The sequence below is a fragment of the Merops nubicus genome, unplaced genomic scaffold, assembly GCF_000691845.1.
Source record: "Merops nubicus isolate BGI_N331 unplaced genomic scaffold, ASM69184v1 scaffold23260, whole genome shotgun sequence".
NCBI lineage: Eukaryota > Metazoa > Chordata > Aves > Coraciiformes > Meropidae > Merops > Merops nubicus.
This window is the reverse complement of record NW_008581174.1, coordinates 20,212-34,460: the sequence shown is the minus strand read 5'-3', so window position 1 is coordinate 34,460 and position 14,249 is coordinate 20,212. Positions and strand designations below refer to the sequence as shown.

The 14,249-nt window shown below is 40.1% G+C and overlaps 1 protein-coding gene across 1 annotated transcript in view; it reads right to left on the bottom strand.

Moving 5' to 3' along the window:
* PLEKHS1 (pleckstrin homology domain containing, family S member 1) overlaps window positions 1-8,808 on the bottom strand; it is a 13,730-nt gene extending 4,922 nt beyond the window's left edge. The window contains exons 1-9 of the mRNA XM_008949101.1: window positions 8,778-8,808; window positions 7,460-7,551; window positions 7,248-7,354; window positions 6,932-7,066; window positions 5,512-5,587; window positions 4,780-4,887; window positions 3,740-3,835; window positions 2,888-2,890; window positions 474-584 (exon numbers count right to left, since the gene is read on the bottom strand). Coding sequence (XP_008947349.1) covers window positions 474-584; window positions 2,888-2,890; window positions 3,740-3,835; window positions 4,780-4,887; window positions 5,512-5,587; window positions 6,932-7,066; window positions 7,248-7,354; window positions 7,460-7,551; window positions 8,778-8,808 — 759 coding nt within the window. The remainder of the gene's footprint in view (window positions 1-473; window positions 585-2,887; window positions 2,891-3,739; window positions 3,836-4,779; window positions 4,888-5,511; window positions 5,588-6,931; window positions 7,067-7,247; window positions 7,355-7,459; window positions 7,552-8,777) is intronic.
* Between the last annotated feature and the right edge of the window lie 5,441 nt (window positions 8,809-14,249).

Genomic DNA, 14,249 nt, shown 5'->3' with positions numbered 1-14,249 from the left:
CTCCCTTGTTTCACAGTGAAATGTAGACACCAAAATGTTTCACACCAAAGTACTGTTTTTTTTTTTTAATGCAGCTTACTGATGCTTCAACACAATTGCATTTTAAAATGTATAAAAATAACGTAGTGTTACATTTTCTAAATGAAGTTTTCACTTTTGGAAAAAAAACAACAAACCCACCTTGTTATACAAGAGGCAAAAGCCGTTTACAATGAAAGAGTCAGTTTGGGGAATTTCAACAAAATCAGCAATGTTTTTGTCAAAATGCCTCTTTCTACCAGAAAGATCCTTTGAATGAGTCTAGTGTATTTTTCCTTGCACAAATGAAAGCTCTATTACCTACTGCTTTATCTACGTATTTCTTTTGCAAGGTAGTAGTGGTTCCTCACACCAGTTCCTCCTTGGCTCATTAAACGTCTCCTGTCTCCTTGGAGCTGTTAACAAACCAGCAGAACTCACAACTGAGACACTACCTTTGCTAAAATACTGCTGGGAGTCTGGTAATAATCTTCCTCGTCCTTTTTGATGTCTTCATCTGTGTCTGATGACAGCAGATTTTCCTCACTCCTTCCCAGATTTTTATCCTGTTGGAAGAATGGGTTTGTATTTAACAGGGTCAGTAATACACAATATTTAACATGTGTTTTTCTATTTATGTGGAGCAGTGATAGAACCAGGGAATATTCACAGAAAACATGGGAAGACATGTTTCTCCTTCAAATGAGATGTACTCAGAGACAGTCTGGATTAGAAAGAAGGTTTCTGTATCTGTGCTCCTTGTATTTTTGAGATCCGCTGCACACACACAAAACTGGCCACTGGTGTTTGTACTGCTCATAGATGGATCTGTGGTAACTAGGCAGTTGCAATTGATTGCATCTTCACAATCAGTTATTTTGTTTAAAAATGAAGTGGGTTAAGCACTTCATGCATGACTCTGCATTTAGGGTCACTTTTGTGGAAAATATTTTTTATTTGCCTTCAGTTCTAAAGTCTGAGCAGGAAAAAAAAATCTGTGGGAAAACTAGAAGTGGACTGGGATATATTTGTCCTTTTCAAGCACCTTTTAACTGCTATCAAATAAAGAATGAATTTGGGACTTCCCTGACTAATGAGCAGTCTATTATCTCATACTTCTCCATGAACTAGGACATACCCTGCAGGGCTGGAGATCTGACATGGAATCCTTTATATCCCGAGTAATATTCTGCCTTCATGCATACCTGAAATACTAAGTTTGTGTCAGCTTGGTAAGTCAAGAAGAAATGAATCCCTCCACCAAGTTTACCTTTTTAAGTAACAAAGATAAATTTATTTTTACATCTCCTTGCTGACTTCACTATAGTGGAGAGCATGGTAGTCAGTATTTAGCTGCCTCCCAATGCAGTTCTCCATGCCGTGTTTGTGATGCAACTCGTTTTTATCTCCCCACTTACATCGTTGGTTTCCATGGTGATCATTTTAATAATTGCTAAATATGCCACAGAATATATTACTCTTCTCAAGGTAAAGTAGATTAAACTAATTACTCTCTTACATGTAAAGAGAAGAAACTGGCATTGAATACAAATTAAAGATGATGAACCTTTTTTTGTTCCTTGTTTGTATAAATGACATAAAAAGCAACTCATCATGCAGTAGGAGTCAGAACAAACCAGCAAATGGTCCTTCAGGAAGGGCAGAATAAAACCACAGGAGCAACACGACTGGCTGTGTGGTCATGAACTGAAGTCATGAACGACTTTCCTAATAACTTTGCAGGGGATTTGGATCAATCGAACAAGTAAACACTCAGGGAGGAGGGGAGAGGGAGTGATTTTATGGGGTCTTGAGATCCTCCAACTCCTAGGAAATCTCATAATGCAGACAGCACTCATCAACTTCCCAAACTGAGCCTTCTGTCACTGACAGTGGCTCCCTTTTGCCAAATGTGTCATGCTTCTCTTTGGCAGTGGTATACAGTACCACCAATACAGCACTGCACACGACAGGGTGATGCACGAGAGGACTCCCTGTTTTGATGTATTTGAGATATTGAAAGCTGTGTATCAAAATACTGAATTGCTGAGTCAGATGTGGTTTTGGTAGCACCAAAATATGGATTGAAAGGGAGGCAGGTCCCCAGTCTTCTCCAGCATCCCTGCCTGGGTGACGAGACTCAAGTGGCATTGAGAGCCCTGTTTGCATGAGTAACGGCTACTGACCCAGGAGCTTTCAAGATCTGGGCCTGGATGAGGAAACCACAGATAAAAAGCAAAATGAATCAGATACTAGAAATGTGGAGTCATACTTTTAAAGGGAAGTAAACACAAGGGATTAATCTGGCAGTCATCTGTCTAGACATCACTGCACAGAGAATAGCTGCAGAGCTGTTAGCAGATGCTACGCTTATGAAGCAAGTGAAATATTTTTATCCAACGAACAAACATTTTTGTTTCTTGTTAGCTGTATGGCAAGGCTACTTGTTTTCACACACGCTGAAACAGAAATACAAGCTTCGTGATATTCCCTCTGCCTCGGGCTAAAAAGGTAAAATCTAAATTCCTAATCTTTTAACCCTCATGGTCGGACTGTCCTGGTCCGAACAGCTGCATACAATACGTGCGCTTTGAGGCATCATAAGAATGAGAAGAATTAATGAATGAGACTGAAAAGGCATGTGCAAGAAAGAGACAGAAAGAGCCTTGGTATGCATCCAGAGCAGCACTAGTTAAAATCGGACTATGGGTTAACTCCCTGCATTCCAGAGCTCAGACTCACAATTGAGTTATTGCAGCTTCATAAAGTAGCGTGCCTCAGCTGAGCTGTGCTAACTGCCCATGGCATTGTAATGTAGTCTCAATTATTTTCTCTTCTTTCCACTAAATTTAGCTGTATTAGCTCATACTTGCTGCCAGCCTATACACATGGTCTGTGACTGCAATATGTGATTTACCACCCTGTTAGCTATGACAGCAGAACAGATTCTTTTCCCTGTGTCTCAGCCACGCCAGATCACAGTCCAATGCATAAACTGCTAATAAAGATGGGTGTAAACACAGCTGCCAAACTGCACAGTGGCGTGGTAGAGCCTTGGTTGTGACTTCTGTTTTGTTGGCCCTGCTGCAGAGGCAGCAATCCAGGGCAGAGGATGGGTGAAAACCACCCAAAACCGCTGCAGGTATTTGTTCAGGGACCACAGTTCAGAACATTTTAGCCAACAATGCATTAAAACATTCATCTCTGTATCTTTTCAGATCATTCCTGCCAGATATGGAAGCTAAATTAATTGAATCTGTATTTATGCTGACAGAAGGTCAATCCTGAGGTGTGCCTCAATTTAATAAGCCCTTGTTCTCCAGTTCAGTTACATTGATTCAGTTGCTACTGGCAATAATTTAGTAAGACTGTGGCACAGCTGAGAAATGTGATGAGGAGCAAACCCTCAAGCAGTAAAACTTGAGAGTTTGCTTGATCAAATTTGTGAGAGCTGCCACAAGTTGCAGTTGCTACACAGAAACTCTGAGGATATGCCTCCAAGAAGCAAAATAAACAAAAGGTATTTCAACCAGGTTCTTAGAAGGTTATTTTGAGTGCTAAACAAGATGTCAGGCTAAATATTTAGGAAACTTTCACAGTGAAAACCAGCACAGTGTGCTGGGAAAGTAGATGAAAATCTATAGTCACAGGTACTCAGGTGAGATAAGAGATAATAGTCACTTTTGCAGAGTGAACAAGTTTTTTGAGGTGTTCTGCTCACCAGGCTTGGAAAAACTCCTCTTGGTGAGTCACACTGAGTCTGAGGGGGGCCAGGATCAGAATTAGGCCTGTTCTTGTCTTCTGAGGAACCATTCTCCTGTGTGCAAAGGAAAAAAAAAGTTAACTCCTCCTACAGGTACAGTGGAGGTGCTTCACCTGCATGCAGCCCCCTCTAGCTGGGCCATCTGCACACAGCTTTGTGCCCAGAGAAGACCAACCGGCCGCGATTGCTTTGGGACAGCAGCGATGCTGTCCCTACGTTCCATTTAACTACTGAGGAGTAAAATCTGGAAGGCACAGAGGAACTAGACATGAACTCCCCTCTAAGCTTTAGAGCCTGAAGAGAGAGACAAAGAAAAGCTCAACCACAAAACAGTAGGAATGTGGCTAGCAGCTGCCAAAAAAATCATCACATGCCCTTGCTAAGGTATGACAAAGCAAATCTTCAGGGGCTTACTTCATGCCCACTAATCTTTGCCAGTTAGTGGAGACAGCCAACATTTCTCATTGCCACCCACACCTACCTTTAGTTATATGCAGAGTTTCCTCAAAAGTCCTTCCTTCGTGGGGACTCTGATGTTACCACAGAATCATGGAATCATTTAGGTTGGAAAAGACCTTTAAGATCATCAAGCCCAGCCATTAACCTAATTCTACCAAGTCCACTGCTAAATCATGTCCCTAAGCACCATATCTACACAACTTTTAAACACATCCAGGGATGGTGATTCAACCATTTCCCTGGGCAGCTTGTTCCAGTGTTTGACAACTCTTTCAGTGAAGAATTTTTCCTAATACACAACTTAAACCTCCCCTGATATAACTTGAGGCCATTTCCTCTTGTCCTGTCACTTGCTAATTGAGAGAAGAGATCAGCACCCAAGTCTTACCTGGGAACCCACCAGAGAGCAGAAAAGACCTCCCAGGTACCCACTGTACAAGCTCTGAAGAACTTTTGATGGAAAAAAGTAACTATACCTATCAAATTTTCCAGTCACCCCTAGAAGCAAACTCATTAATAAGAATGGCTAATCTGTTTACCTTCAGGTAGCTTTGCCTTTCCAGGAAACTGGTTGTATCTACAGAACTTAAGAATAGTGGCAAAGAGGAGGGCCGGCTTCTCACTTCTGGATTTGGAAGATCGTTGTTCTAGAAATAAGATAACAGCAGTGTAAGAGGACAGGTACCTGATGGGCATGGGCTACAATGTACCAATGCATTCCACTAGTCCAAGTTTGACTTCTAATGGCTCAGAAAGGTTGTCTACATGGCATTTTTCAGGAAATTTGCCCTGCTTGCACTCTGAGCTGAGTAAGGGATGCAAGTAGCTTAGTGCTGAGTCTACACCAGTAGGCCTGGCTGGCTGGTGCAGGAACTTCAGCCTGAGCTTCAACTCACAGGACTTCCAGCTGGTTCATAACACTGACAGACTACACGTGTAAACCAGCATGTCAATATAACCAAAAAGCACAGTGTAAGAATAATAGACAAGGTTTCATTCTGATGCATTAAAAGTGCAATTCATACAGCATTAATGACAGTCTTCTCCCAGTTTCCATGTGGCTTACTCTTCAAAGAGATTCCTTCAATGTAAAATTTGTCCCAGTGCAGACAGACTGTGCAATGCCTGCTTGATGCACACAACGGCAAATTAATGTCTAATCAAGGCAAGAGCCAACTTGCAAGGCCCAAATCAGGAAAATTCCTTTGCACAGGTTTTTAATGACATGACAAACTCCTTTCTTTCTAAAAACAAGTGCAGTAATGTGTCACCTGAGGGCAGCATCCACCTCTTTTGGATTCCTTGAAGACTGAAGATATCACAGTGATCCAGTCCTCTGTTTCCTGCCTGTAGGTGGGAACAACAGAAAGAAAAATCTACTCATAGGTAAAACACAAAGAAAATCCATTTCCTTGCATGCTTCTTCCCACGGGGCCCCAAACAACCCTTCCTGAAACCAGTGGGGAAGATCTGCATTTTCCTTTCCAGAGGGAGTGCTTGTGTGGCCATTGCTGGATGACCTCAGACTGGTGCAGCCCAGGACTGGGAGCTAACAGGTATGTGGACAGGGCTCTTGTGTGCATGTACAGGAGACACGGAGGAGAAACTAAGAGGTAGGACGATGCTTTCTGCTCCACTTTCTGTGTGTAACACTGCTCTGCTGAGCCCTGCCATAAGGTCAACTAACAAGGCTTGGGAACGTGTTCGGGCGAGCAGGATGAGAAACATGCCATGAAAGGACCCCTGAAGCCCTGTTGCATGCTTGTGGTGGATTTAGTTGGATTAATTCTGGAATGCTTCCCACTGAGTGTGGGCTGTGAAAGCAGTGCCCTGGGGGAAGGCGTGGGGTGCAACGCTCAAGCAACAACCAGGTATGTTTTTCCTCTGCCCTTATCAGCATTTCACACATCAGCTGCTCTTCTGCATAAAGGCAGAAAAACCCGTGACAGGGTTGTGGCTGGGGAACTGAAGAGGAGAAGCAGCAGCAAAGAACCACTGTGCCAAATGTCCTCCTTCACCTAACTGAGCTTTGGCTGACCACCTCAATATAAGCAGTTTCTGCACTCCCTGAGGACTGGGTTGCAGCCTGGGAAAGCAGGGAGCACCCCACCCTGTTGCAGTAAAGGCCCCAGCCGTCCCTCTTGGGAACTTTTTTCCCTTGGGAGAATTTTCTCCTTCAATCTGCTTCCCTTGATTAACAAACTATTTCCCAGGGCAAGATGATTTCCTGTGATTTATACATAGGTAGCAGAAGCTTTCCTGAGTGCCAGGAGCTGCTGGGTGAGAAGACAAAGCTCTCTGCTCTTCCTTGCTCCTTAACTGGTACAGTTTGACATGGCACTGCCACACTGAGGTACTGCTGCTGCCATCCCCACTCCCAGCCACATGCTCCCACTACTTTCACTTGTTGGGCCCTGTAACAGTGTGGCTGCAGGTAAGGTTACCTCACCTGTCTGAACCAGCAAAAACTAACCCAGCCATAGGAGGGAAAAGTGACACAGAAGAGAGCAGTTTTCCATTGGACTGACCAGCTGAATCATCTCATCCCAGCACTGCACCATCAGTAGCTGAGACACAGGAAGGGATGGGACCAGCTGTGAAGGAGCAGGACCTTGCCTTGGGGTAGCAGCTCAGTGTTACACTACCTTAACTGTAATGTCATATTGCATTTGCACATCTTTCTGTGCCTACCTGCTGCTCCCAATGAGGTAGTAACATCTGTTCCCAGTACTGATGGACATCACCTGCTCAGGGATGCATTTAAACATCTTCCTCACTGTTTCCATAATTTCAGAATTGCTTATGCCAACTTCAATATTTATGATTCTGTTAAGACAACCACAAGACATTTGTGTGTGTATGTGCATATTTACTCTAAGCACAGCATAATACAATGAGATCTGCATGGGAAAAGGTAAGCATTTTTCCACAGAAAAAGAGCCCAGACTTGGGCCACTTAAGATTGTTGATACATGACTTGAAGAGGTGATGCATTCAAGTTACATACTGATCAACAGCTATGGAGCCTTTTATGTTCTGGCCTTTTAGATACTTCAGGATGTAACTGCCCTTGCTGGATTTGGACAGGATGAAAAAACGCCTTTTCCAGGAATTCTGTCAAAGAGAAAGTAATTTGTCTCTCATTAAAATTCAGGATAGCAGAAATAACAGATGCTTGTTGAGGGATTGCTGGAATATGACTAATCTGTGCTAGCATACCTGTGAGCTGAAAAGCTGAAGAGGTGGTGATTTGATGAGGAATCCGTGCTTGCAGACTCCACCTTCAGGGCAAAACGTATTTTCATTTCTTACTAATCAAAGAGAAGTGAGAAGAGCACCTTTACTTAATTTGTTGCCAATTAAACTTACAAAGACCTGCTTGAACTGCAAAACTGCAGCACTTAAATGGCCATAAAGCACATTACAACAAGAGAAGACAAACACAAATCAAAGCTATAAAATATAGGGCCAGGCAATGCTTTCCTGATGTCAGCGTTACTGCTGACAACTGGCCCAGACTGTAAATAAACAATAGTGATAATGGAGGGGGCTTGGAAGATATCATGAGCTTCTGCCTTTTTTAACTGGTCTTATTAACTTCTGGAGTCTGGTCTTAATTAACTTCACAATTAGCGATCTAAAAGGCAGTAAACAGCCTCTAATGAAATTCGTAGATGACATTCAGTTTGGATAGGTTGCAAACACAACTAAGGATAGATCATCTTTCACAGTGACTCATGATGTGACAACAGGAAAAAGAATTACAAGTAAAACATGAGATACAACATTTTGGGATGGGGATGTCTGAATGTATTGTTCATGACTGTGCACGCTCTGTGGCCAGCTGTAGTTTAAGATTCACATCTTCTAATCACTGGTGGCTTTCTGATCAAATTCTCAGTTTTATTAATTCACTTTAGTGTCCAATGCAAGGAGTGGCAATCTCATTCCAGTATTGAAGCTATAAACCGTATATGGGAAATTAAGATTTTTTTTAAAATCCAGTGACTGAAAGGAGAACAGTCAACCTCATTTTGGAACTTCCAGTATGGGACAGAAGAGGATATATGTAAGTTCTGGGAAACGTAACATGACCAAACTTTGTGGTGATGCAAGAAAAGCTTGGTTCTGAAATGCCATTTACTACTGACTTCAATGGAGGTAAGGCTTCACCACCAGTGCCTTGGAGATACTAACTGCATCTTCCAGTTCCCGTTAATTTTTAAGGATTTTAACAGTTTTTTTACAAATGTCCATTCAAACTCTGTGTCCGGGACAAGAAAAATTCTGTTATAATGGGAAATGCTGCATTTAGGACAGATTCTTTAAGGAAGCAAAGGAGCAGAATTAACAGTGTAATTCCAGAGGAGATGTTCCAATTTTTTAGTATGCTACTTCCCCCATTTTTCATCTATTATTTACCAGAAAATCCTTAGCAGGTGGAGGGCAAAGAGAATGGTCTCATATAGTGAGAACAATGGATTGAAACCCCATTCAACCTTACTACAGACAAATTTTAGTAAATGAAATTTTGTACCTGCAGAATTCCTTTTACTTGTAGAAGCCATGTTGATTGTTTCTTCCACCCAGAGTGTAAAGAGAGCAAAAAACTTGAAGCTAATTCCTTTTGCTTTGCATGCTGCTGAGCAGCATTTCACTGCATGCACGGTTGTCTGGGAAAATAATAAACCTCTCACAAGTGTTTATTTTCATAGTGATGATTAAACTATATAAAATAAATACAGAAGAAACTATAATAAGCTATACAAATAGTTATAATAATTGTTCCTTTAGGCATATGATCAGACATCATAGTATTTTATATTAGAAAGTAAACAATACAATATATTATCTTATATTTATTATAATATAGTTACAACATTATGAATAATAAAAATTACAAATTTAGATAGGTCAAAGAGATGATTTCCCAAGAAAGTGGTGAGACCTGCCAAGAGAACTTCATTTTGCCTTTTCCTCTGCACTAGACACATCACCTGTAACCTAGGAATATTGCATCCCATGTATGTTCCTGACACTGCCTTAGCAGTGTGATCAGCCTTGTATAAAAGAGGCATAGCTTGGCCTAAGGAGTTTAAAATCTATTTAAAATATCTAGTCATAATATTATGGCAATTATAATTATTTGCAAGTCTATAGCATTCTTAATACAATGCCCTCAGAGCAATTTATAAACAGTGATTAAACAAACTTCACAGCTTTCTAAGAGGAAAATTATTAAGATTTTTCAGGGGGGTAAACAAAGAGCATCTGTTTTTATTTACATCAATTTATTTTTGCAGTGTCTCCTCCAGTGTTACCAGGGAAACAGGAATCTCCCTGTAAACCTGAGAAGCAGTTAAATAACCTGCTCACAGGCATAGCTAATTTGAGCTGATTTTCCTTCTGGTGCTCTTCCTTGGGAAGAAGAGCACTGGGGGCTCAGGACAACAGAGCCAGATCTCCAAAGCACTGCTGTTTCTCTGCAGTTCTGAAGTATGGGAGCTCTGCACTCCTCCCAGCCAACTGCATGCATGGTGCTACATTTTGCACACTGGACAGGTTTTTATTACCTCACAACTGCTTTCTTGTTTACTTAAAATCAGATCTAGTTTCTCTCCTATACATACATTTCCAATTTTTAATACCATATGCATCTGTAACATAATTGCCTCCCTTATAACATCCCTTACCCCAAAGCTCTCATGTCTTGGAAAATCAAATCCTTTCCTTTTAGTAACTTGGTTTGAAGTTAGCTTTTAGCTACACTGAGGTCCAGTGTCTCCAACATGTGCCACCTGAAGCTGTGGCACCTCTGCTGGGAACACATGAAGGATTCCAATTGCTGTTCTCCAGCCAATTGGAGATCTCTGCAGAGCACTTCTGCCTGTATATATTTTTTTTAGGGAAAACCTTCCAATTTTGCCTTCTTGGCAGAAAAATTTGTTATACAAATACAGTGATAGACTTACAGCATTTACTGTTAGGGTTTTCATCTATTGCCTACTAAAAAAAAAAAAAGGACAAAAAAGCAATTTCCAATACTAAAACGGACTGTACCCAAACTCAAATTGTTAGTGGCAATAGTAGCAGCACACGCCTGGGGTTCCAGCAAAAGACAAAGTAATATTCTTTTCAACATGACTGACAGAGTCACCACCACCGGCAAACAACGCAGCTCTCGCCAGACAATGTTCCATGGACCTATGGCAGGATGAAAATCTCTTCTAGGTTTCAGCAGAAGTCAAGATTTGCAGGTGGGAAGACAAAAACCTGTGAAATTACAGTTGTGCTATCTCACTCTGCATTTTGGGAAAAAGTTCTTAATTGTTGCATTTAATTACCTTTCCTCTTTAATGGAAAGCAACATCTTAAATAGGTTATGTCTAATTCAGAACAAACAATGCCAATTTCATGATTATAGCAGAAGTCAAGATTTGCAGGTGGGAAGACAAAAACCTGTGAAATTACAGTTGTGCTATCTCACTCTGCATTTTGGGAAAAAGTTCTTAATTGTTGCATTTAATTACCTTTCCTCTTTAATGGAAAGCAACATCTTAAATAGGTGATTCAGAACAAACAATGCCAATTCCATGATTATACCCCCTCAGACTTTTGTATGCCTGGCATTAAGAGATTTGATTGCTTTCAACTGCTTGAAATGCAATGAGGCACTTCAGTCAAAATCCAAATAAAATGCTTCAAAGTATTAAGATGTAGGCTATTATAAAACTTCAAATACGTACTACCAAGATAAGGAAAACAAACTGTTAATACTTACAGGCAAAATGTCTTTATGGTGTAGAAAGTTTTAGAGAAATATACCTTTAAGTATTTCCAGAAACCCTGTCTTGCCTCCTGCAACAAAACACAAGGTGTCCTCGCCCTGCATGGTGACTGCCTTCTTATAGTCTCTGCATAAATACAAACACCCTGAAATACGACCCACAAGGAAATTCCTGTTTCTGCTATGGGAAGTAAATTAAAGACTGTTGTGAAAGGGGAAATCCAGAAGATTAATACTCACTTACAAGCAATGAAAAAACACACACATTTGAGACAGCCATGAATGTCTTCCATGTATAAAAAAGCCTGGAGACAGCTTGTTTTTGTTGGTTCAGCTTTCTGAACAGTCCCTTCACCTCCCCTGAGCTGTGTCTAAAATACAATATGCACCCAAGACTGGAAGATAAAGCAACACTAAGAACCCAAACAGATCATAAAATACCATAAAATGCAACCAAGTTCAGAGGTAAAGAATGATGTTTACTAAAACATAGAATGGTGAAGCAAAATTTCTTATGCTACCTACGACATTTCAATGTACTTTCATTGCAGGATCAGTGTCTGTCTTGGTTATAGGTAAAGTTTTTGGATTCTCTCCAGAAACATCCAGCACGTCTTTAATGATAATGATTTGACACACCAAACCATTTGGCTAATCCTGCAGACAGCAAAGGAATTGCTTTTGAACAGAAAATAGATACAAATTTGATCTACCCGGGCTTGTTGAGGTGAAAGGGTCAGGCTTCCTCATTCTGAACAGGTTCCTCCAGGCTCTTGGGCTGGCAGAACCCTCAGCATGTAAACAGCATCAGTCAAATGGGATGTCTCTTGGTGGGAAATTTTCTTCTTAAATAATATTGATGTTTTCTGGACATGACCTAATGTAATGCTTCACTTAGCAGAGACACTGGTCCTGACACAAGGGAATGTTTTTCTCTTTTCTTTCTCTGCTACTCTAAGTTATCTTTCCAAGTTGTTTTCCTCTCTGGCAGTGTCTTCAGGTATTTTATGCTTATCTTTGTGTATTGCATATACTGGAACTAGCCCCAAGGTTAAGAATCTAAGATTCAGCCTCAACTTCTTGCTTTTGTTGTCAGTCAGCAGGTAGAATTGCTGTGCTCCTTTGTGCCACACTATTATCTTTCTCCAGGAAACCTTTGGTCTACCAGGAGACCTCTTGAAAACGTTGAGAGCACCTTGTTAGCTTTCCACATTAGAGCACTGAAGAGCTTCAAATAATGTTATGGTTTTGTCTTTTTTCTCAGGCAGACAGCTACCCTTTCACCTCTAAGCTGGAAATTCCCAAGCTGTCCTTATTTCGTGTCAGTCATGGTAAATGTACAACAAAATCTGATAAAGACTCATTCTGTCCACCTTTTTCTTTTTTTTCCTTTTAGACATTATGCCCAATAGGGCAAACAGCTTTTCCTGCTCAGAGAGGAAGCTCAGTAATACTAACTCCTCTGATTCTTTCTCAGCAGTCTCTTAAAGGCTGGTCCAGGGACTATTTCCAGTAATTTCTGTATTCTCCCAATGCTTTGAAGCTAAGACAAACTTGCTACAGCTTTTATTTAAAATAAAATACAATTCTCAAGGAAGCTTTAAGAAAAGAGCACTACACAAGAGGCAACATGCTCCTTACCTGTTATGCTGTTACACATTCCTTGGCATGACTTTAAAAACTTAAATGACCTGTTCCAGAGTCCCTGCTTTCTCCTTTATTGTTCCCAAGGCTCCCTGGCTTCAGAGCTACAATTTATCTGAATAAAAGGGTAGTTTTGGAGACAGGGGAATGCTGTTAACAGAAATACAGAAACAGGCTAGCCCTTAAGCAAATAAACACTAATGAACTATAAAGACACAAAAGAGCTTCCAGAGAAGTAATGAATACTGAAATGTTGACTGGACACATTTATCCTGGTAAAACAGGAATATCTCTAATGCCAGAAAATAGTTGAAGGAGCTATTTGCCATAAGTAATAGGAAGAACATTTTTGTATGAACTGCTAGACCACTGTACATGCTGCTGTATAAAGACATTTTATACTCAGGGCAAGATTAGGCACTGGTGGATCAGGATATTTCCATTAAAATATTTTCAATCATTTTGGAACACTCTAAGAGTGGATGTGGCCTGCCTAACCAAGGCATCCAGTGCCAGCTTACTTCTCTACACTACTCTTCAACACTGTCAACCTCCTCTTGAAAAGATGCTGAAGACCATCTGAATTTTTGTCTGAGAAAGGTTCTGGTTGGTTTTTTATGTATTTTGGTTGGTTTTCACTTCACCAGTTTGAGTGACAAACATGCAGCTGTTCACAGGCAATTTTAGAAAAAGGTCTTTATTTATTTCATGCGCCAGACATCCATAAAACAATAATTTATTTCAAACAGCTGTAAATTTGACTTATGAAAAAAATATACGCCTCACTATGCCACAGTATTTATAAGAAAATAAACTTAATTTTGAAACTTGGCTATATTAGTATGTACTTATTTTCTTACAAGTTTTCAAGAGTATAGAGTACATTAACTGGGAATAGTATAAACAACTAATCATTTATCAGTTTAACCAAATCATTAAACTTACTAGCTGGCTAGCTACCAACTTTAAAGAGGAATATATAAAAAGTAGGAATATAAACATCACTGATGTAATTCCAAAATACAAAATCAAGACTGTACAGTAACTAAAAAGGCACTCCTGGTTTCTGATTCAAGTAAGTATTTCCAGTCCTGGCAAAATTCCTCACAAACAGAAGCTATATCTAAACATACATTTGTTATGGGAACATATAATTCTATCATTTTGACTTTTATTTTTCATGTTTTATAACAAAGCCTTGGCATTAACTTTCTGTTGGTTCAATACTTTTGAATCAACAAGCAGATGCTTTTATTTCTGCAAGCAGAAAATCTTCAATACCATTGTTTCAGGCCATTCTATCAGTTAATTGTAATTTGCACAGCCAAAATCTTTATAATGGTGCTTTAATAAGACATTATTCAAGTACAGTTTTCCAATCTTTTACAAAGATTTTAATATTTTTCTATTTGTTACATTTCCATACTATTCAGGTGAATCATCTACAAATACTGATTTTGTGTTTATCCATCTTATGCTAGAATGGTAACTAAGTAAATTGACTTCCAGATTAAGCACAGAGCAACCATTAATCATGTTCATAAAAAGAAAATGAATGTATTAGACTATGAAACACCC